This window comes from Aptenodytes patagonicus, chromosome 1, assembly GCF_965638725.1.
Source record: "Aptenodytes patagonicus chromosome 1, bAptPat1.pri.cur, whole genome shotgun sequence".
In the NCBI taxonomy this organism is placed as follows: domain Eukaryota; kingdom Metazoa; phylum Chordata; class Aves; order Sphenisciformes; family Spheniscidae; genus Aptenodytes; species Aptenodytes patagonicus.
Genome location: NC_134949.1, coordinates 70,693,212 through 70,714,990, shown reverse-complemented (window position 1 = coordinate 70,714,990; position 21,779 = coordinate 70,693,212). Strand labels below are relative to the sequence as shown.

The window sequence follows — 21,779 nt, the reverse complement described above, 5'->3', positions numbered from 1 at the left end:
CTTCTGTGCAGGTTCTTCTCTGGCATAGATACTGCATTAGCAGAAACACACGTACCCATCTTTCCACACTTAGGTGTTTGCCATTCGTGTCAGTGCTCAGTCAGTGCCTTCCACACGTGTGCCGTACTTGGTCACCTCCAAGAAATCAACCCTTACACTTTTCCTGCAGCTGACCTAAGAAATGACGCTGTTTCCTTCTGACATATTGCTCAGCATGAAAGCAACAAGATTAGTTCTGCTTTTCTCAGCAAGAACAGGAAAGACATCAGTGTCCGGTACTGGTGCAGACTGAAATAGGTGAAGTGTGTCTGTGTAGACTTCTTGATTTTTTCCCCTTGGAAATCCTTGCCTGCCTGCTGGGAGTTTTCTCCTCATCTTCCCAATATATATATTTGTGATATATTTGTGTGTGTGTGTACATATATGTATATATACAGAGAAAGGGAGACATATAATTCTTTTTTTTTTATATATATATATATATGTGCCCATGTGTATAGCTGCATATTTCCTGTTTGCCTTTTTTTGTTTCTGTCTGTATGTCTTTTTCTCATATATTGCTTTGATTGTGTGGGGCTAGGGTGGGTATCTGATTCAATAACTCTGTCTTCACCAATTCCTTGTTGTAGACTATTGGGGAGAGTCTTATTACAGTGACCTCATCGACTTGCATCTGGGTGGTATGTATAGCTGAACCTCCTGCTGACACTAACCCTGCTGACACTCCTCCCCACTCCTCCCTTCACCTAATTCTCCCATCCTTGGCTCACAAACAAGAAGAAACAGCCCTTGCACGTGACTGGCTATAGCAGAACCCCTTTTCCAGCTCAGGAAGAGGAGATCCTGGCATGCTCCACAAACCATGTGTAAGGCTCCCTCTTCTATTTTCCACAGTGCTGATTATTTCAAAATTTACTTACTGTTTTCACTCCAGCCACTTTCCCTGCTAGCAGCGGAAGGCCGTTCTGTTTTTTTTTTGCTTCTCCTTTGCAAAGTCCAACTCTTACCACTGAAATCCTCTCTAGGAAAATATTTTACTGGGAAGGGAACAGCAGAACTGACCTGCTCCCAAAAGCTAACAGCACTGTAAAGGATTAGTCATGCCATTGCCTCCCTCTTCCCCTTGTGGGGCTCGTTTACTTCTTCCAAAAAAGCCAGAATGTGTTGATGATCTAACAAAAACAAAATGCTCCCTCAAGGGACTTTGGAAACACTTGTAGATGACAGATACTTCTTCTTTCTTGTTTTGTCTTACTGTAAGGTTAGGAGAGAATCTACTGTTAAGAGTTCCAGTCATTTTTGCTGGAATCTGCTCTAGCTGCTGTTAGAGTTTCCAGTCAGCCCAGTTTGCATCATTACACAGCTAATAAGCTTCTTGCTATGTTATTTTTTTTTAATATCCCATTTAGTGCTAAACACATGTTACAGTGTTTAGCTCGTGTTTTTCACTTAGCGATTATAATCTGGTCATCACTCTGCACCATGGTTCTGCATTTCTCTAATGTTACTTCCTGAATCCCTTAGTAGGTGGATAACTTTTGGGTTGCCAACGGCATTTGTTTATCATTTGCCTATCTTGAAAATTAAAATTCCCTTTGCTAGTTTAATCACCCTAAATCTATTCTTATAAAATGAACGCATCTGTCAGCGGATCCAAGAGAAAGCAAACTCTGCTCGGTTGCCTTGTCATCTGAGGGTCTCATTTCATTTGTCTTTCAGAGTATAAAGTTGCTTGATCTAAGCTGTGTTTTTGCTGAGGGAGTGCATTATAGTCCAGCTCCGCAGAGTTGGAAGATCCACATGCTCTAGGCCTGATCCGAGACACATCACTAGAAGTCTTCCCCGATTTCATTGTGTTCTGCATTTGAGCCTTCAAATGTAATCTTGCCCAGGCTTTTAGCTGTCATTTCTCCTCCTCCAGGGGGAGGCTGTCCCACATAGTATCTCTCTGTAGCTGTCTGTTGGGAATGACTCCAAATTGTCCTGGCACAATAGGCTTTTATTGAAGAACATCCACCTGAGTTAAGAGTATCCACCTAAGTTCAAGTTTCAAAATGGAAGACTTTTCTCCTTAGTAGACCTAATTTGTTGCCCAGTTCCCCTGTGCTAATTTTGATGTGATAGTCCTCCGCTAGCCCTGTGCTTCATTCACTGTTCAGTCCCTCTGGCATTCTTTTCTGGGGTATCTTCTGCAGAGAGACTTTGGAACCCTCTTTCTAGTTATGCCCATCAGGGCTGGCACATACCCTTATGAGCGTAGAGTAGGAGCTCTAAAAGGGTTGATGCTGAATTACACTTAACAGACCCTTATCCCTATTTAATTGCTATTTCCACTATACCTCTCCCTCCTCCTGCTTCTCCTAATGCCTCTTTAGAAACAGCGATCCCATCAAAATCACTAATAGTGGCTTTAAGAAAAACAAAATAATCTTTGCTTAAAGGGACACTGTTGCTTAAAAAATTATTGCGTTGCAGAAAATCTTAATTGAAAATTGAATTTACTGTTTATCTTTTTTGTGTGTTTGCTTTTTCCATTTCTCTGAGGTCAGACAGTCACCCCAGAGTGGTCATTTTTGATCTTCTACAACAGGCTGGTTTTATTCATATGGTGACTCAGTCACTTGGGCTTCCAACAGTCAGAGACAGTGTTCATGTTTTTTAAAAATGGTTGATGTATTTTAAAACTATATCAAGTTTCTGCTCATCTCAAAAATACCATTTTTGAAACAAACTTTAAAAAACTGTATTGGGCAGTATCCCTTTAAGTGCAATGAGCCAGTATAGCCTGCTGGAGTATGTGGCTTTATGGTATTGTTTTGTTGCTTCTGTAATTTGCTTTATATTTGCTTTTGGAGCTGCCAGAACACTTCGGCCAGAAGGGATACATTGCTCTGATGATACTTTTCACTATTCGGTGGCAGATTTAAAGCTCAGCTCCAAAATTAACATGTCTGTGCAGGATGCTGCATCTGGGTGGTGTGCCATTAAAATCCCTGAAGCGCCGTGTGGCTGCGTGGTCCTGCTGAGTGCTATAAGCAGCTAGGAGGCTGTGTCTCTGAGGCATAGGCATGACTCTAGAGTCATGCTGTCAGTAGAATGATAAGCAAAATTGCAAAATATTTTGAAAAGCTATCTGTAAATTGGTAATGATTTTTGAATGATTAGGGCATTAATTTATTCTGGATTTTCTTTACACTAATGAGAGTTGCATTTCATTTAGTTGTTACAGATTGCGCAACAACTTCTGCAAGGGAGTGGTAACTTCTGACATCCTTGGTCAGGTTCCAGTTTGCAGTATTACAGATTGCTATCTTAACTACCCCTGTTGCTCTGCTCAGATGCCATAATCCTCTCTTCCTGTTCTAAAATGTCATGTACCGTTGCTGTAAAGCAGATGTTTCATTTCAAGCTACAGATGGTCACATCTCAATTCTGAGTAATTATTCCTATGTGTATATCGTGTATGTGGTTATGTTAAAAGAACATTACAAAGGTTGCAAGGTCAACTGAAATTAAGAGTTTGTATTATGTTGATATATCAACAGATTTATAACCTTTAGATCCACCACAGACAACTCTGCCTCATGCCCTTATGGAATAACTGATAGCAACGCTAGGTTGTCATCCTCTGTGTAGATCCTCATGGAGAGGAAATGGGACACGGTCAGTGGATTTCACAGATGTTTGCTGGCAGCTGTGGAATGGTGAGACTTGAAAACATGGATTCTGAGCCAGACGCTGGAAGGATATAGTGCTCTGGTGGATACACACTCTTTGTCCATTTTATTCCCTCTTTCCAGACAGTCCTTGTCCTACTCCTGTCTTTTTCCATCCAAAGCTCCTTATCCCACTTCCGTTTTCATTCTCAGTCCCAGTTTCTGCTTCTCAGGCATTTAATTTTAATCCTACCTTCTTGACAAAGAAATCATAGTATTCTACCCTTCAGACCTCCTGTTCCTCCCCACTAGCTGTTCCTAGTCTTTCATTCCTGCTCTGGTCTTCCACTGACTCAGTCCCCACAGTCTTAATCCCTGCCTCTGGCCTTCTCCCAAAATTTTTGGGCTCTGCTCCCTCTTCTACCCAGGATCATTTGTCTGGAAAATTGTAGGTCATCTCTTCTCCACAAATCTACCTTCTCCTTTCTCCCCTTACCCCTTTTCCCTTCTCCTCTCTGTCTCTTCTCCTTTAGTAGTTTGCATTCTTAGTCTCCTTGCTTAATTAGTCCCAGTCTCAGTTCCTCCTTACCCACCAGTTCCTTGTCCCAGTTTGCTCCTTGTCTGCCTGTGGAAAGTACCTCCATTGTTCCCTCTGCATTCAAATGAGCGGCTTCCTTTTCCTTGCACCCAGCAGGGAATCACTGAGGAAACAGCCCCATGCTCCCATCTTGCTTTGCTCTTGGCTGGAGTATGCCGAGACAGGCAAGAAGGATGTAAGGAAGAGAGCTGGTATGTTTGATAGTGCTGATTTCAGACATATGTTCTCCCTTCTTGACAAGAGCCTTAGAAACATCAGGAAAACAGGGGAGGAAAAAAAGTGCGATGGTGTTCTGGTTTTTTTCTTTTAATTCTTTGTACTTTGTTTAAAGCATACTCTACAACAACTTCACTTTTTAGTAGCTTATTTAAAATACTTGAGCTGACGATATCCTTTAAAGTCCTGCAGATCTAACTCTGCAGGGCTGGAGTCTGATATACTCAAGTGGGAACAGTCCGATTTCTTGTGATTGGCAAACACAGCTCTCCTGGAAGAGGAGTGGAGTTGTAAGATAAACATTGTTTTCGCAGTCTGCAGCTGCTTTTGACACTGAAGTGAATTGGTAACATATTTTCTTTGCTGTAAATTTGGAGCAGGAAAGAGCACTTGATGAGCAGGACTTGATAAGTATAATTACTTGTTAGGTACTGGAAGCAAGCAATTACTATTTACCTGCTTCTTTCTGCAAACCTCTCACAACTGCACGCAGACACTAACAGTCTGGGGAGGCAGGGCCAGTGCAGGACTCTGCTAATTCTGACTGCATTTTGAAGTGCCTTGAGGTCTAGTAGAAGCAGAAGACTTCTGTGCAGTCGTTTGTGTGTGTATTCTGCACCAACTATTGCTTTCCCTAGTTTTCTTTCCCCTCCTCGCCTTTTATTTTTTCTCTCTTCCGCTGGATAAATAAAGGTGTGGTTCAGTTTGCATGACAATTCAGTGGTCTATTGAGTTTTCCCCAGGTTTCTTCTAGTGATGGTACTTTAGAGAATATTGGTTTTTACACAGTTTTAGTAAACTTAAGTCGACCCACTGAGTGATATGCTTATGGGATAGTTGTCAGAATCCTTCTCAACTTCGTAATACCAGCAGTTGTGTGGATGCTATTCTCCAAGACGTGGCTTTCTGTTTTCTTGCTGTTTTACAACACTGCTGTTGAACAACTTCACCAAATAGTAAAGTTGGAATGCTTTATTTTTCAGTACTTAGGTTTCTGACCATAACTGATTTTTAAAAGGTGGGAAAGAGGATATTTCCTGTGATCAGTGCACAGTTTGTCTTACTGATCTCTTTTGGACTGATCCTTATTTTAAGCACTGAGTTAAAATCAGAGTTCTTAGTCTGACTGCTAAATGAGTGATGGAATTTGTTAGTGGAATAAGAATTTCTAAAGTGTCGTGCTCTTAGCTTGTGAGGTCAAGTGCCAGCATAATGGTTCAGGAGAACTGAGATTAGCCTCAGAGCTGGATTTCTTGCCCGGTGTTGCTGATTTCCAAACTGCCCTGGTTAGTCAGCAATATAGAAATCAAAGCCTTTGGATGCAAAGCTTACAAAGGATGTGACCCCATTTGGTCTGTGATATATCTGTTCAAGTAATTTTGATTTGCAGTGGCTTACCGCTTCTCAGAAATCACAGCTCTCATACCACAGGACATAGGCAAATAGTGAAGGGGATCAATATGAGCTGTAGCTTAGGCATAATGGTGTCTGCCACCCCAAATTTTCTGCTGTGCTTTCTTCATCCTGATCAATCATTTTTACTGCTGTGCTTCAGATTATGAAGAAGTGTTACGTAGCTACAGCGGGAAAGGACAAAACCAGTCTGAAGTATTGCTCTTTAAACAATAGGTGAATGAAAAGTAGAAAAGACGACAACAGTCCAATGTAGTTTGTGTAACAAAGAACAATGTACAGTGAAAAGGAAGGTATATTTTCATGGTGGCTATACAACTTCTGTTCCTTGTTTCGAAGAGGCTTTGGAGCTATGGTGTTTATTCTTGGCCTGGCTCTTGGTTTCCATCACTGTAGCAAAGACTGCAATCCCTTAAGGGTGCTATGACAAACAAGGTCTTTCTTTTCATGGCTGCATGAAAGATTTCCCAGGAAGATCTGGGAAAGGCATTTCTTCACAGAGGCAAGATAATTCCAGTTACTTTATTGATGGGATGTGGCTAATCTGCAAGGCAGAGCTTCTACCTCTCCAGGATGTTCAGTGTGCTCGGGTGCTGGGGCACGCTCCTTTCCTCAGCAAGCTGCAGCTCCCGGCTCTGTACCCATCACCCCATGTGCCCTTCTGAATGCCTCTGCTTGCCAGCAGCTTGGGCTGCTGATCTTGCTTTGAAGGCTTTACACGCATTCAGACAAGTTGGCTTGTGGCATTGAAAAGGAACAACTTGTGATTAACACTATCTGTTGGTGGTTTTGTCTCTCTAGGGAAAAAAAGTGATAATTTTCTGGCCAGAAGCTATAGTCACACCTCAGACTCTTGCTGACAGCACAGAGGGAACCTAAGAAGTGATTGGTCACAGAAATGGTTCTTCTCTTACCCTTCAGCTCCTTCTGAGCAAACCGCTTCAGCGGGGCAGTGGGTAGCTTGTATTGTTGCTGCCAGCAGCACTCTTCCCGTGCTGTGGATGAAGGACCTGTGTCGCCAGACCTGGCCTGGGTTTTTTGGTGATGGAGGAGACTTAAACAGAAAGGGGATTGTTTGGGGTTTTTTTAATTTGCTTATCAAAAGAGTTTTTCCCATCTGGCCCTGACTCCATGGCCAGGAAAATTGTCTTGCAGTGATGATCATGTTTTTAATTTAATGAGCCCATGAGGTGGTGATGTCTCTTCTCTAAACAATAATATAATAATAATACTATATACTGTAGGATTAGTGATGGCTTTGGGAGAAATAAGACATGTAAGGATTTTCATTATGTAATCGGACAAGTGATAAAGGCAAGGGAGATGAGACAGTTTTTAACACTATATTGTGAAACAGGGTATTGCATAGTTCTCCTTTTAATAGTACTGGACGAGTTCAGCCTTTTCCCAGGATTGTCTTTAAACATAAATATATGCAGTGAGAGCTCTTGCTGTGAAGTTGTATTTTTTTTTTTTAAAATTAACCTTGACAGGAATGTGAATGATCTGATGATACATTCACTGTCGAAACTTACCAGCTGGCTGTGGGAAAGCTTTTTCCATTTATCAAATGATCTTTTTTTCCCCTGGTTCTCTGTTTCTGCAAAACAGTTAAGAGGCCTTTTCTTGAAAGAGTTCATCTGAAGGGATAGTGAAATGTGTGACATGGAATACACTTAAAGATTGGTTACTGTGAAAAATGTGAAAAATCTTTCTCCATTTCAGTAAAAATGATAAAATAGTTTTCCTCTTAAAATTAGAAAGTTCCTATTTCAGTCTGCTTATAGCATCTGTACCACATGTATCGATACTCTTTATTAGCAAGGGTGGGGAGGCAGTTTTCATGACTATCACCTTAGAGAAGTTTTTAAAAATGTATTTAGAATTCTACTGCATGATATGTATTTTAGAGCATGATAATTGGTGTAGTTTTCACAGCTTTAGAGAACTATAAGAGGTAAGTTTTCAGGTTGCACTTTACACTGTCCTCACTGTTTAGGACCTCCAGTACATAAGGAACACTTTTTAAAGCCTTGCTAATCATCCTGGGCTGGACGGAAGTGGTTTCCAAAGCAATTGGAACGATCGTATAACCTGTATTCACTGATGCAACTATAATTTACATCTGGAGTAATTGGAAAGGATCTTAATAGTACAGGTTATGTTCACTATCTTACTGAAAAGCAATGTTGACATTTCCAGTAGCAGGACTATCATAGATACCATGGACTTTGTAACTTGATTCAAGGACATGTTTTCCTTAGACAAGAGTGGGAGGATAATATTTCTGTTAAAAAATAGCACAACTAAGAGCAAAGGAAGAAAACACAGTTGCAGGGAGTGTGTTCTGTATTACAGCCTTCTGCTATGTAAAACCTGTGGCTTTTTACTGGAGACCAAAGATGGTATCTTCTCCTAGGATCAGACCATTTGCTCACTGATGACAGAAGTTAGTAGTTTGTGGCCATGTCACAATGATATGAACGGCATTTTCACATACCAGGTATTTCTTTTCGGATCAAATATGGCAAATTGGGAATTCCTCACCAAGTCTGTACGTCCATGGTTTGAAATATATGAATATAGCTGCCTTTGAGTTATCAACATCCCATACACACGCACACACAAGTCTGAATGAAATCTCAAACCCTGAAAAATCGAAGTGGATTTTTCTATATGGTTAAATGTCTGTCTCCTGATCCCCCCCCCCCAGCACCAAGTTAGAGTATTAAAGCATATATAGAAGAATTCATGCTGAATAAGATAGGTTGTGAAATAAAAATTATAATAGGTATCATGCACTAAATGCTCTATTTTGTGTGGAAGCTTATTCTTCACAGTGCCTTTTCGGTTTGGGTTTTTTCCTGTTTGTTTTTGCTTTTTGTAACCTAATCTGTGAAATGGTAATCGTAGGGGAAAAAAAGCCCGATTATTTTTTAATTTAAATGGAGAAGTTGGAAAACTCTGAACAACTAGAATTAAGGTTCTGGTACTGTCAATTACTGTTGGTACGACGCTTTATTTGTAACTGTCATATGGCCAACTGTGGCACCTCTCCTAATGTTGCCCCTTCCTGCTCCCAGTACAGAGGTTTCTTCCTGTCTGAGAAAGCCGCGCTGCTCAGTCACAGGCTTTGAAGCCGATGTGCTCTCCTCCTCGCTCCAGTGTGTCCTCCATGTGCTGATCTAGTTCTGTGATGGTCCCTTCTAAAGCCTTCCCAGTTTGCTGGTAGTCTGGTTCTGTAAAGCTGTCTCCAAACCATGTATATCAAGCTCTGCTGACTTCTCCAAAATAAGTGTTATTCTTACCATATTATTGTTGTGGAGTTTATGCCTTTTCCCAACACAGAAATGCCTCCTCTTTATAAATGCGGTTGTGCATTGAGAGCAGTAAGTGTTCCATTCTGCTAGCTCTGATGTTTCAGACTCATCACCTTCCTGGTGCATATGGTCTCCTGTAACTATTAGTGATGTTGGTTGTACAGCTGAGGAACAAATTCTCAGTGTTAAAACAGCTGAACCATTTTAGAGATGCAAAATATTTGTCCTTTACTGGGTGACAGAAAAGATGAAAAAGATTCAGTAAGTCACTGATACTAACAGGACTTGTAAGCTTTAAAATGCTTTGTGAAATAAGAATGTCAAGGGAGACCTTTAAATTTACCGTTTTAACTCTGCAAAGTCCTCAGTTGGTCATTGCCCCCGCAGACCCTGATGTGAATCACTTTTTTTATCCATGTAAAAGCCTTTTCCCCTCTAAGCACAACAGTCCAGTTGAGTACATGTGTACTCACCATACTTGACACAGCAGATCCTGGCAGGCTGGTTCCACGTTAATCAGATTCTCCCTGTGATGTTCCCTGTCTGAAGAAACTATTTTCCATTAAAAAGGACACTCTTACCATCAGGGGATTCTGCCATGGTGATAAGAGCATGGTCCTGATAAAGCTTTTAAGGTAGGGTGGCTGCTTACAGCTGGTGTCTTATGCATGCAGGCGAGACTTTCTGTAATCCTCCTTGAAATTTGACATTTATCAGCAGGAGTTAAATATTCATCTCTGCTCATCCTGACATCTTGTTCACAAACCGTTCGGTTAAAGACCACGCAATTGAAAAATGTACGTTAGGAAAAAGTACGGTAACAATAACCTCCTGCCTGGTATTTGTACAGCTCAGTAAGAGTTCACCAGTACCTCAGTCTACCTATTACCTGTTATCTGTGCTTATTAGGGACATTATTCATCTGTAGGCTGTATCCCTTGTCTCTGCTTCTCCATTTCTTGTATTTTTTTCTTTTCTTTTCTTCTTGTGTTTCCTTTCTTTCTCACTCTTATGCTTTTTGTCCTTTGCTTGTCTTTTATTTCACCCCTTTCCTCCTCTTCCGTTCCACTTCCAACTTCCTCTTCCTCTCCTGCCTCTTCCTCTTCCTCGTTTGGTCCTATTGAAGTTGAGCCCAATGCCGGGACACCACGTCGTAGACCTCTCTCCTTCTGCCCTTGCTGTGCCCATGAAGGTAATGTAACCTCACACACTCCCCGTTCTCCTTGACCACAGCTGGGTTGTCATAGCAGCACTAGTCAGCTAGTGACCACAAGGCCCCCAGCCCCGTCCCCAGCCCTCTTCTTGCTGTGTCCCCAAACCAGCCTTCTCAGTAGCAACCTGGTAACCAGCTTCTCTGAGCCTGTGGCAAGTTATTAAAGGTACAGTATCCCTTTTGCTAGTGCCAGCTGTGCTAGGGAGGGCGTAGCGACTGGGAGGGACATTGGGCAGCAGCGGTGGGAGCAGTAATGTCACACTTGAAAGTTTCTGTTTTCATTTGGTGGCTTCAATTTCTCTATACCTCCTGAAAGATGTTTGGAAGGTGGGGTAAGGGAAGAAAATCTCCTTCCTTAAATGGCCTTTTAATTAGTAGATATGGATTAAAGGAATACTGTGTCTTTATAAGGACTGGTTTACAGAAACATCCTTGAACTTTAAAAAACAACAAACCTTAAGCTAGACCAGTTTTCCCTCATCTGTCTTGCTGAGTGCATTCTTTAACTGTCCCAAATGGAGTTTGCCATAGAGTTTCCATTGCCAAGGCATGGGGGAAGGGGTTGTTTATGTGTGCTCATGGTGTAATTTTGCTAACCACTTACTCTGCTTTCTGTGGTGCTCCCTCACATCAGTTGTCAGTGCTCCCTCTCCAATCCTCCCATTATTCCTCTGCTCATTGGCTGTTTAAAAATACTTATGTATTTCATAGGTCAGTAGCGTTGTGGTATTGGCTTTTTCTTAGGCGTTTGTTTTCTATACATCCTGGCATCGGAAAGGATGGGGAGACTTCCCAGTGCTTTCATGGCGCCACAGCACTGGACATCTGCATGTACAGTCTCCCTCTCCTGTTGCCACACGGGCATATTGTGCAGAGATGCTCAGAAAGGAATGCTTGGAACTGAGCAACACACTGGTATAAAGTCTACAGAGCCGGAGGCTCTTAGGGTGGTACAACCAGGTCTGGTATTCCCCAAGGGTCTGCTGTTACCATTTTTCAAAGGCAGGTGTTGTCAGCCTAAGCTGCAGTTTAATAGGAGTTGTAGGCTCTCCTTTGTTTAGCTCCAGTGCAGCACTTCTCTGAGATCCTAAGGATGGAGGCAGGGCACAGGTCTGATTTAACTAGGCATTAATTTGGTATTCGTGAAGTGTTTCCCAGAGTTTGAATAGTAAGCTTGCTGCTTGATTATTTTTAGCATCAAAATGACTGTGAGAGTTTTTGCTCTTGATGTAGATAGTACATATCCATAACAACAAACATAGACGGGGATGTTAGTTACTTTAGGATGCCTAGATTACATGCAGTGCAAGCTGATAGGATGCAGCAACCCGAGAATACTGTTGAGCTTGATTTGAGGCCTTGCTCTTGCCTCTATTTCCATGCAGGCAGGCACACTGCTAGTGTCTTTGATGGTGTCTGATATAAGTCACAGCATTCATCTGCAGGTAGTTCAGTGTGGAAACAGGGGCCCCGATCAGGAGACTGCTAGGAGGAGCTTCCCTGGTAAGCTCTTGCATATGATAAATATCAACAGAAGGCTTTGGGAACAGCATTCTGCAATTTATTCCACATAACTCCTGACAGATATGAGATTCATCAGTGGACTACTGAGTAAGTTTAGGAGTTGGTTTTAAAATAAATGAAATGCCAACTAAGAGTTCCGTACGAGGTGGCCAAGGCCCAAGGTATTTTTATTCTGCTTTGATATTAGCAAATGTGTCTGGGGATTCTTTTTCTTTCCAGCGCTGATGTGCGATACAGTAGAAGTAGTTTCTGTGTTCACTGTTCAGAGGGGGTCTTCAAGATGGATAGATACATGTGGCTGGGAGGAGCAGTCAGAAAAGATTTCTTTAGCTATTGAAAAAAGAAAAGACAAGATGTTACTTTTGGCTAGTAAAATAAAAGATTGAGGACATGCAATTGAAGAAAATAAAGGTAAAACACACAGAGTGGCAATTGAGTCTGTTTCTGATGAGCATACACTTAAGTAGCTGGCATAAGGATCTATAGAGCTCTTCTAATGAAAGGAGAAGTGAAATACTTACAGAAATCTGGGCTTTCTGCATTAAGAGTGAGGAAGAAACAAGCAATCACAAGAAAATGAGAAAGAAAAGAAAAAAAAAAATCAGGCTCCAAAGAGAAGAGAATCTTTTTGGAGGTGACTTCCACTCTTCTGTGTGCTCTAGGCAAACTGAATGGACCCGGCTTGGGAGTGCTCTGGCAGCATCTTGCTCGGCTTTCTTTGCACATTTTGCCCCATTGTTGTTTTTGCAGTTTGGGCTTGTAAGTATTGCAGGGCATTACCTGAAAACTTACCAGGTTTCTTTTTTGGCAGGCATGGGTAAGAAGGATGACCCCAAGCTGATGCAGGAGTGGTTCAAGCTGGTGCAGGAGAAGAATGCCTTGGTTCGCTACGAGTCCGAACTGATGATATTGTGAGTGAATGTGCAAAGCTTCAAAAGGGGGATTATGTTACGAATAGTATTGGACGATCTGTCAGTATTGTCTTCCCTATAATGCCGGGGGTCAGCAGTCTCTTAGGCTGATTCTTGGCTGAGCTATGAACCCAAATAGGTTTCAGAAGAGTGGTAGAAGAAGGAATAATAGCAATAAGGAATGAAAGTTCTTACTATTTGTGCCTGTGCAGAAGTACAGATGCGTGTTTAAAGCTCTGAGCCCTTCCCAAGCTGTTCTTGGATAAAACACATCTCGTTCACGCAAGTGTTTTTGAGCTATGCAGAAATAATGTGTGACTTCTCCTGGTTTTGGTAGAGTCTACTTTTAAGCGTAGCCAAAAGTGTTTAATTCAGTCACCTTTGCCATGTGGCCCTCTGCCTGTAGTGGGACCCCAGTGCCTCTCATTTGGGCTCAGATGATAAGGCTTTTTTTCTGTTAATGAAATTGGGAGCTTTCTCAGTCCTCATGCTGCAAATTCACTGAAATTCATTTCTGAGTATGTCAGCTGACCCAGGCAGTGTGGAAGCTGATCGTCTTAGTGCCTGTGTCAGAAAAGCGCCAAGGTGTTGTCTGCATTGGAATCTGAAAAGGCAATGGCCTGACATGTCCGTAGTTGATAAGTGACTTTGTCTTTAGAGCAGGAAGTGGCAGGAGATACATAGAGGTAAAGTATAATTTTGCAGTCATTGCAGATTTGTTTATTCCTTCACACCGTTTTAGATTTAATCCCACCCATAATCTGCTCAACTTCCTGTATTGCACTTCCTAGCTTGAAGGTAAAGAACCCGAGATGCTGAAAAAAGTACATTTAAATCTTAAAAAAAATATAGTTACATATTTTAGGTGTTTTAAGAGTTGTTCCAAAACAGATTGGTAAAATGCATAGCAGATATCTAGAGGGGGAGCAGAAATTGAGAATGGATATGAAGCAATGTATGGAGTATTTTAATATACCCATAACTTGGATTCCTGATGCTTCCCTTTCAGCGCTCGGGAGCTAGAACTGGAAGACAGGCAGAGTCGATTACAGCAGGAACTCCGGGAGAGGATGGCAGTAGAAGGTGAGAGCAAAAGGGAATATTTTATAGTTTGTATATTTCTAGCCTTGTGTATGCTGATAGTTTTTGATATCTCTGTAGATCATCTGAAGACAGATGAGGAGCTCTCAGAGGAGAAGAGGATCCTGAACGAGATGCTAGAAGTAGTGGAGCAGAGAGATTCTCTTGTGGCTCTCCTTGAGGAGCAACGGCTTCGAGAAAAAGAAGAAGACAAGGACCTGGAGGCAGTCATGCTTTCCAAAGGTTTTAGCTTGAACTGGTCCTGAGCTCAACACATTTACCTCTGCTGGTCTGTGTTGTCCAGTTGGCCTACCCTGAGTTCGCCAGAATTACATGGATAGGAAGATGTTGAAGGGGAAACCTCCGAAGGGTCCAACAGCATGCAGGGATTTGGTTTGAAGCACTCAGAAGCCTTTTGATAAGTGCGTTGGTTCCAGAAGCTTAAGTTTTACATGTCTGCAAGCCAAGTTGAAGATAATGAGTTGAGACTGTGGAGTCTCCTTGAGGTCCTACACAATGGACTGTATTTTGTGTGTGTGGTAGGAGGGAGAGGAATAATCCATGTGTGGGGAAGGAGGTTAAGGGAAGAAGTACCCTTAACTAAACTGGATTTATGGCAGTCCATTCCTTTCCTGTTTTTACTACACCAGTTCTAATAAAAGGGAGGGAAGTGGCAACCCTCTCTGGAAAACCACAGCAGCCTGTAGCAGCCTGTATGGTGGAGTCAGCTGTCCGAGAGAGCTCCAGAAGCCCAGGGCAACACTTTCTTCGCTTTAGTCTTCCTCCCCACCAAAGAAACCTGCAGTTGATCATTATGCATGGATATGAAGAAATATGAGACAGAGAAGATATTACTAGTATGTGTGATGGAACACTCTGCCTCCTGGTTTTTGAGAGAGATGTGGGCATCAGAGGACTCTCTCCCTATCATAGCCTCCTAAATCTTCTTGTGGGGAAAAAAGGGGAGAAGAAAAGAGAGGGAAGATGCCCTTCTGCTTTGCTATACACTGGAGAGACAGCTACTGTTGGCCTTAGTGTTCGTGGCCACAGCTCAGAGGCTGGTGGGATTCTTTGTTCTGGTTTTGTTGTGACTGTTTTGACACTGGAAAATACTGACTGTGGGACAGTGGTAAGTGTGTGCTGGGGCAGGGGTGTTACCAGGCGGCATTCCCTGGCTGTTAAGCCCCTAAAAGGGAGAAGCCCTTAAGTGACCGAACCACCATTACGACTTTTCAGTGTTTTTTTTTTTTTCCTCTGTATTTTGTTTTTGCACATTGGAAACGAAGCTTAAGACCTGCCTGGGCCCTCAGTCACTTTGACCCTTTTATGTCAATTAACTTATTTTTTTAATACTTGAAAGAAGATTCTTTTTTGTATCTTTTAGGAAAAAAATGGACGAGTGATGGGTGTGTGTACCTGCTGCATCCTACAACTTCCACTTCTAAATTACTGGACGTTGTTACCTGTGGCTATTTATTAGTGTTCTTATTAATAATTTGATTGTTACACATATATGATTGTGGAGGGAGTGTTTTAACTCTGTTAGAGAAAGACACTACTGTGGATTGGTCCCTGCTTCACAGCAAGGGCAGCCTTTATGGACCCATGGATGCATCCTGCCCTAGAAGTTTTCCTTCATGACAAAATCCTGCGCACTCATGGAGTTGTAAGAATCTATTTGTGTTCCTAGCATACTTTTCTTCTGCATCCCAGATTCCCTCTGTTGGACTAATAAACCTATAATTTATTTAAATTTTACATTTTCATAACAAGAAAGCCAAAACTGTGAGGCAGAAATATCCCATATGTCCCTCTCTCACTGAAAGAGGGGACCCTCACACTCCTGAGATACAGCTAGAGGGACTTCCATGAAAACAAAAATAGCACATTTCCTGCTGCATCTGTTGGAAGAAGCTCCTTTTGGCTCAGCTAGTGAAGCTGCTGCTTTTCAGCCAAGAGGGTACTCGTTGTAGTCATCTGTTAAGCAATGAGCAGGACATGCACTGAGCAATTCAGCACCATTCTCTGTTTGACAGATTCCCTGAGCACACTACGTCCTTAACTTGTCCCGCAGAGCTGAAATAGCACTGTGCGTTGGGTATGCGTCCCATCCTTAATGTGACGTGTTAAGAGTTTTTTTCCCCCCTTGGGATGTTGGCTATGTTCTTTTCTTGTTAAGGAAGTACTAAGCCTGCTCCCCGATGTCCTTGAGAAAGTGTTCCATTCCCAAGCGTATTCATACAGCATACTGACTCTTTCAGCTTGAACTTACGCTGTTGGTGCAAGGTACCCAAGCAGGGCTGAACATCCTTTATTCTTTTGCCCCAGGACAGAAGTTAGCATGGTTTCTTGCTGTTGGCTCTCTACCTCCTTCAGAGAGGTCTTCTGTAAGCCAGGGTCTATGATTTGAATTCACCTCTGACTCGGGAGCATACCTCAGGCTGAGGAAGAATGGGTAGGACTGTCCCCAGAGACTGAGCAGTGCTGGTTGTTAACTGTGGAAACATGTTTTTTCTGTCTCGAGTGTTCCCCCTTTATCCCCCCCCTAGTGTTTTCTGCTAAGGCATTACATATTAAATCCAGATGCTCATGAAACCAAGCAGGCAGGCAGCTGCAGTGCTACTTAGTAATTGTGCATGTTAGCAAGTGGTACCTGCTATACCAGCATCACAGAGCGTTGGCTTACCAACAGAGTATCCAACAAACAGAATTCCCCCGTTTGCCAGTGCAGGGGCCAGCTGCAGAAGTGAAATTGGCAGTGGTAGTTTACATAGTCTGCATGTGAGGGGCCAGTGGAAGCTGGAGAGGAGGAGGAAATAAAGAGGGAAGCTAGATACATAGTTTATTGTAAACTGTCTTGTGCAGAGAATTGGCCTCAGTCCGTTTTATAATGCACTAGGTATATGGACCACATCTAACTTTTAACAAAAGGTCATTGAATGTGAGCTGTAGAACAGAAAGAAATCCTGAAGAAGAAATACCAGTTTACTACTTTTCCCTTTCACGCTGGGGGACGCTGGCCAGATCTTTGCAATGCCGAAGAGTGGTATCACTTGAGGGTGTAATGCCCTATTGCAGGGGAAAACTACATATTCTAAAACTGAACTCTTTAGGTTACACTGAAGTCCTCCAGCAGCAAGAATGAAAATGAAGAGCTAAGATCGCACACACAAATTCATTAAAAATACATGAAAGGGAATGTTAAAAGGCCTTTTTATATCAAAATGGTTGAAAAAGGCACAACTTGTATTTGCTGTTCAGTTGCACTTTAAGAATATGACTTGCATATCAGATACTGGGTTTTTTTAATATCTGAATATTTTTAATTCAAATTTTATATTTTTAAAGCTGAAGAAGGCTCTTGTGACCACAAGATCCCTTATTTGTACCAGAATCCAAGTAGGATGTTCTAGCTCTTTGTGGTGCTGCCCAGGTGGGCAGCAGCACATGACTCAGCCATGTGCATTCAATGACGTGTGTCCATTTCGCGTGTGAGGGGAGTGAAAAGGCCCTTGGCTTCCGAGAAGTGGGCACGCAAGGGCATCCATCCCCACGTGACACGGTCCGTACCACGGGCTGGCCGCTTCCTCCCTGCAGTAGGTAGGAGGAGAGCAGAGCTTGGAACCTAACCTGTGTTCGTTTTGAAATGGGCACACTGAGGATGGGGCAAGCACTTCAGTCCCCTGCGGGGAAGGGAGGGGGGGATACTACCTCCTGGAAACACCCGGGAGGCAAATGGGGATGGGGGAGTGAGGACTGCCAAAACAACCAATCTGCTGTTTTCACAGTACAATTTTTTTTTTTTAACTGTTCTGTTCCTTTTAACAATGTTTTCATTAAAACTCACAAATGGCTGTAAAATCCTGAGCTTCAAAGAACTATGCGTGGGGAGGAGACAAGATGTTTCAGCTCCAACTTCCAGACATATTCCTTCTTTCAGTTAACCAATACCCCACAGTCTCGCTAGGGCATGTTACAAACTGCGTTGCTGAACATATTTTAGAGCAAACCGCAAGTTTTAAAAGTCTGTCCTTCTCTCTATCCGTCTCTGCATTTTATGTATATATTTGTTTGTATGTAAAGACACCAGTGGATCCTTGGGTTACCCCCACGGTCAAGAATCTGAGTTTTGTGCAATGCCTAGGCCTCTCTTAGAACACGGTGCTTGCATAGAGCTAGTCACCACATTTGTGTGCACTCTGGTGGTTTTTAATATTTTTATACATCCTAATCCTGAACATTATGAAGTATTATAAGTGGTCTAGACTGCATGATCTAGAGCAGCCAGCAGTTCCATTTTCTTAGCAGCTGTTCCTAAAATGTTCACAGCTACACCTTGTTTAGTTAACATTCTTTTAAAATTAGTTTTCAATTAAGTGTTTACACCAGACACCAGTGGATGAGAAAGGTGTTGCATTGTAAAATCTCCTGTGTACAAACTGAAAAGCCACAATATGGCTTTATGGGAATTTCAGTCATCACTGTCTGCAATAAAGAGAACTCAAGCATACTAAAAACCAGCCTGTATATAGTTCACAGAGAAAGAGATCGCTGGCTCTCGACCGTTGGAAAATAACAGAGATCAGAAGCTTTCCAAAAGTTTCTGCTTTTGGATCGCTCAGAGTACTGCTATAGGCAGGGTAGCCGGGCAGAGGAGGATGTCACTGAAAGCAGATGTGAAGGGGAGGATGCCATGTTCTGATGGCACTGCAGTAATTTAAATGCTGTGTATCTGTGCGTGCACGCATGTGTGTGTGAAGTCTAATCCAGGTGAAGGGATCTGCTTTGGCGTCTTCCCTTTTGTATGAAAGCGAACTCTGATATTCAGATTGTTCAAGGCTTTTACGGTTGGCATGTATGGAGTGTTAACAGAAAAGTGTATACCCTACCTGTAAAAAAAACAACTCTGTTCCAGCCTGTTTTCTTCTGTTTGATTGTGTTTTATCGTTTGTTTTTATGCACACTTGCTTCGTTGGTGTTGAGATTTTAGCACCTCAGATGGCCAACTGAACTAAAAAAAAAAAAAAAAAAAATAAAGTCATTAATTATTTTTTCTTTTTGTTGGTGGAGTTACCATTTGTTTCCCTTGCGTTCACTCCCACGGTCGATGATTAAAGAGGAAGCTGGGAGCTGAGGGAAGGTGATCTTGAGATGAGTTAAAAAGCTAGGTGTTAAAGGGCCTGATTTCAATTTCTCTTTTGCTGGAACACTTGGAGCCCATCTGAATTATCTGAGATACAAACAGATCGACCTTGATACAGCCCTGATACATGGTCCTTCCTTCTCCATATTTTACATTGTTTCTTCAGATTTTCTCTGAAGAGAAATTACAATAAATAGCCAAGAAGTGGTGAAGGTTAATGTAAATTGAATTGTAAGAACTAGGATTTCATTTCTGTAGCTGTAGCTCACTTCCTTAGCCTGCAGCACTAGCGTGAACATCTGACGCTGGTATAGCAGCGTTTACTAAAATAAGAAGTGAATGACATCAACGCCTCTGTGCCGACTTTCTGTGTTGTTTTAAGCCTCCACCACTCCATGCCCACATCTCCTCTGCACTGTGCCAGCTCAGGAAGGTTAGCTAAGCAATGTGCAGCTCCGGAGCTGTGCCCCTTGAACAGACTGGAAGGATTCAGAGGTTCAGCCTCACCAGCTTGTGTCTCAGACAAGGCATCTTGTCTGGGTATCTCCTGTTTGAAAAGGGCCGACGTTCAGCCTAAGTGGTGGGTGCTGGCTCCAGTAAACGTCAGGAGCTTGGAGCCCGGAGGAATGACATCCAGTCAGCAGCACTGCTGTCATTAAGTAGATCATGAGGGAAACCATAAGACTTTGTGCCTTTTTTTCAACAGGCAGAAAACACACAGGATGTTGTGGGAAATCCCACCCGGGGAAATCCCAAACAACGAGTCTTATTTTCCTGCCCGCCCAACCATTTTCAAAACAAAGGATAAACTCTGGTGTTTTTAAGGTGGTTGAATCAAAGCAGACCTATTATGGCAACAGGGGGGATGACGGGCCTCGGATTTCCTCTTGCGCAGTGCACGGAGGCCAGGGATGGCAGGCTGTGCTGCAGGTGGTAGGAGTGACACACCTCGCTCCTTCATTTGTGCAGCTCAGTAGGTCGGCAGTTCTTTGGGGACGTTTCAAACCCAACAATTCTTCCTGTCCTTTTGGTCTCTTGCTTTCAAATAGTGGTGGGAGAACGCTGTGGTTACCCAGGAGGGTTCTCTGGTGTCAAAAGGCCAATCCGCAAGGATTTCTCCCTTGATGCCAAAAGAGAAATGAATACATGGAAAGTGACCGCTGGACTCTGGGACACAGGAGATCGGCTCCCGTTCATAGCTTAGGAGACCAACCTTGGACACTTCATCACGGCTTTTTAATTACACTATGAACTTGTTAGCCCCCGATCTCAATTAGGGACCCAGAGGTTCTGCTATTTTATGAACTACGGACGGAACAACCGCTCTCCTAGAGAGACCTTCCTGTATTGCTTGCTTTGGGAAAGAGCTACGCTCGCCCTGGATGGAGGGCCCTCTGAGATGAGCAGGGTCACACTTCCTGCACAGATTAGCCATGTGTGCGTAAGAAATAGCACCAGGAAAAGGCCCTCTAACAAAGACATCCCGCCCCAGGAGCCCAGCGTGGTGGCAGCTGCTGCTTTCAGTTTCCATCGATAATGAAAGTAGCCTTCAGGAGCCGCCGACCCTTTCTGCACGTGGTGTTTCAAGTCCCTCGAAGCTGCCTCACCGAACCCATGTTGCTCCCCTTTGCACAAAACCGCAACCCCTCCCCAAATCTTTGTGTGCAGCGCTTGGGTAAGGAATAGCACGGCAGTTACTGCAGAGGGAGCGTGAACGTGCCCTCGGCTCTGAGGAGGAGCACGGGAGGAAGGATGTCATGGATTCGTTAAGTAACATGCAAAGCCAAGGCTTGGCAGAGCCTCTTTTTGGCAGCAGAAGATACATATTATGTTACACAGCTACTCAGCCTCGTTAAAGACAATTAATGTAACTTGTTAGGAAAAATAACTAATGGGAAGTCATGCCTAACGCTAAGAGCAAAGAGCAGGTGAAAAAGCTGGCATTCTGGCTTCCCTCGTGTTTAACAGTTTTTGAAAAGTCCTCGCCATGAGTGCTGCGACAGCTGCCTACATTAACAACTGCATTTTTAAGCAAGTCCTGCATATAGGAGAATGCAAACCTAATGCTGTAAGGATGCTACCTAGCCACATCTCTCCGGGAAAAGCATTCTTGGAGGAGATTCCCTTTAAGATTCAAGCAGGGCCCGAGCGCATCTTCCTCCTTTAAATCCTAAGCGTCAGCAGCAACGGAGCTGTGAAAAGGATCCTACAGGTGGTAACGGGTGAAAGCAGCGGTGCTGGCACGTGGCTGCTCGATCGCAACACAGCCGGTGTCATCCTCCCAGAGAGCCAGAGGGAGGGAGAGGGCCTCCTGCTTCATTTTATAGGTATTGCTTGAGGGAAGCGATGAAGAGTTGCCTCCTTCCTTAGCCTGCATCCTCTTACACAGCACTCAAAATAAGGAAAGAAACAAAACCTGTCCAAACCGAGCTCTGGAAAAAGCACCATTTTCCCTTGGCATCTTTCCAACAGTGTAAATGCCTGCGGACAGCAAGGGAATGGATAAACCAGTATTTCCAAACTTGCTGAGCATGTGGTGCTTTTCTGACTCTCTCAGACACAGGAATCACGTGGTTTCCTGTAAGCAAAAGATAAGATCACATCTCCTTTTTATTATTAAAATTTTCTATACAATAATCTATATTACTCAGATACCAGAAACAAAAAAAATGCAAATTTCTCAGAAGAAATATATACACTTTGGG

The 21,779-nt window shown here is 42.9% G+C and overlaps 2 protein-coding genes across 13 annotated transcripts in view; one reads left to right on the top strand and one right to left on the bottom strand.

Annotated features, from left to right (window-relative positions):
* MICAL3 (microtubule associated monooxygenase, calponin and LIM domain containing 3) overlaps positions 1–18,985 on the top strand; it is a 165,789-nt gene extending 146,804 nt beyond the window's left edge. For 7 of the 11 annotated variants that reach the window (XM_076341695.1, XM_076341685.1, XM_076341675.1 and 4 more), the window contains 4 exons: positions 10,330–10,395; positions 12,752–12,851; positions 13,861–13,934; positions 14,013–18,985. In XM_076341695.1, the coding sequence (XP_076197810.1) occupies positions 10,330–10,395; positions 12,752–12,851; positions 13,861–13,934; positions 14,013–14,197 (425 nt within the window). In that variant the 3' untranslated portion in view covers positions 14,198–18,985. Of the gene's footprint in view, positions 1–629; positions 681–10,329; positions 10,396–12,751; positions 12,852–13,860; positions 13,935–14,012 lie in introns of all 11 variants that reach the window. The other 4 variants (XM_076341715.1, XM_076341637.1, XM_076341666.1 and 1 more) reach the window with 4 other exon arrangements.
* BCL2L13 (BCL2 like 13) overlaps positions 11,600–21,779 on the bottom strand; it is an 80,676-nt gene continuing 70,496 nt past the window's right edge. Inside the window, exon 7 of one of the 2 annotated variants that reach the window (XM_076341785.1) lies at positions 11,600–12,270. In XM_076341785.1, the coding sequence (XP_076197900.1) occupies positions 12,196–12,270 (75 nt within the window). In that variant the 3' untranslated portion in view covers positions 11,600–12,195. The remainder of the gene's footprint in view (positions 12,271–21,779) is intronic. The other variant, XM_076341768.1, reaches the window with a different exon arrangement.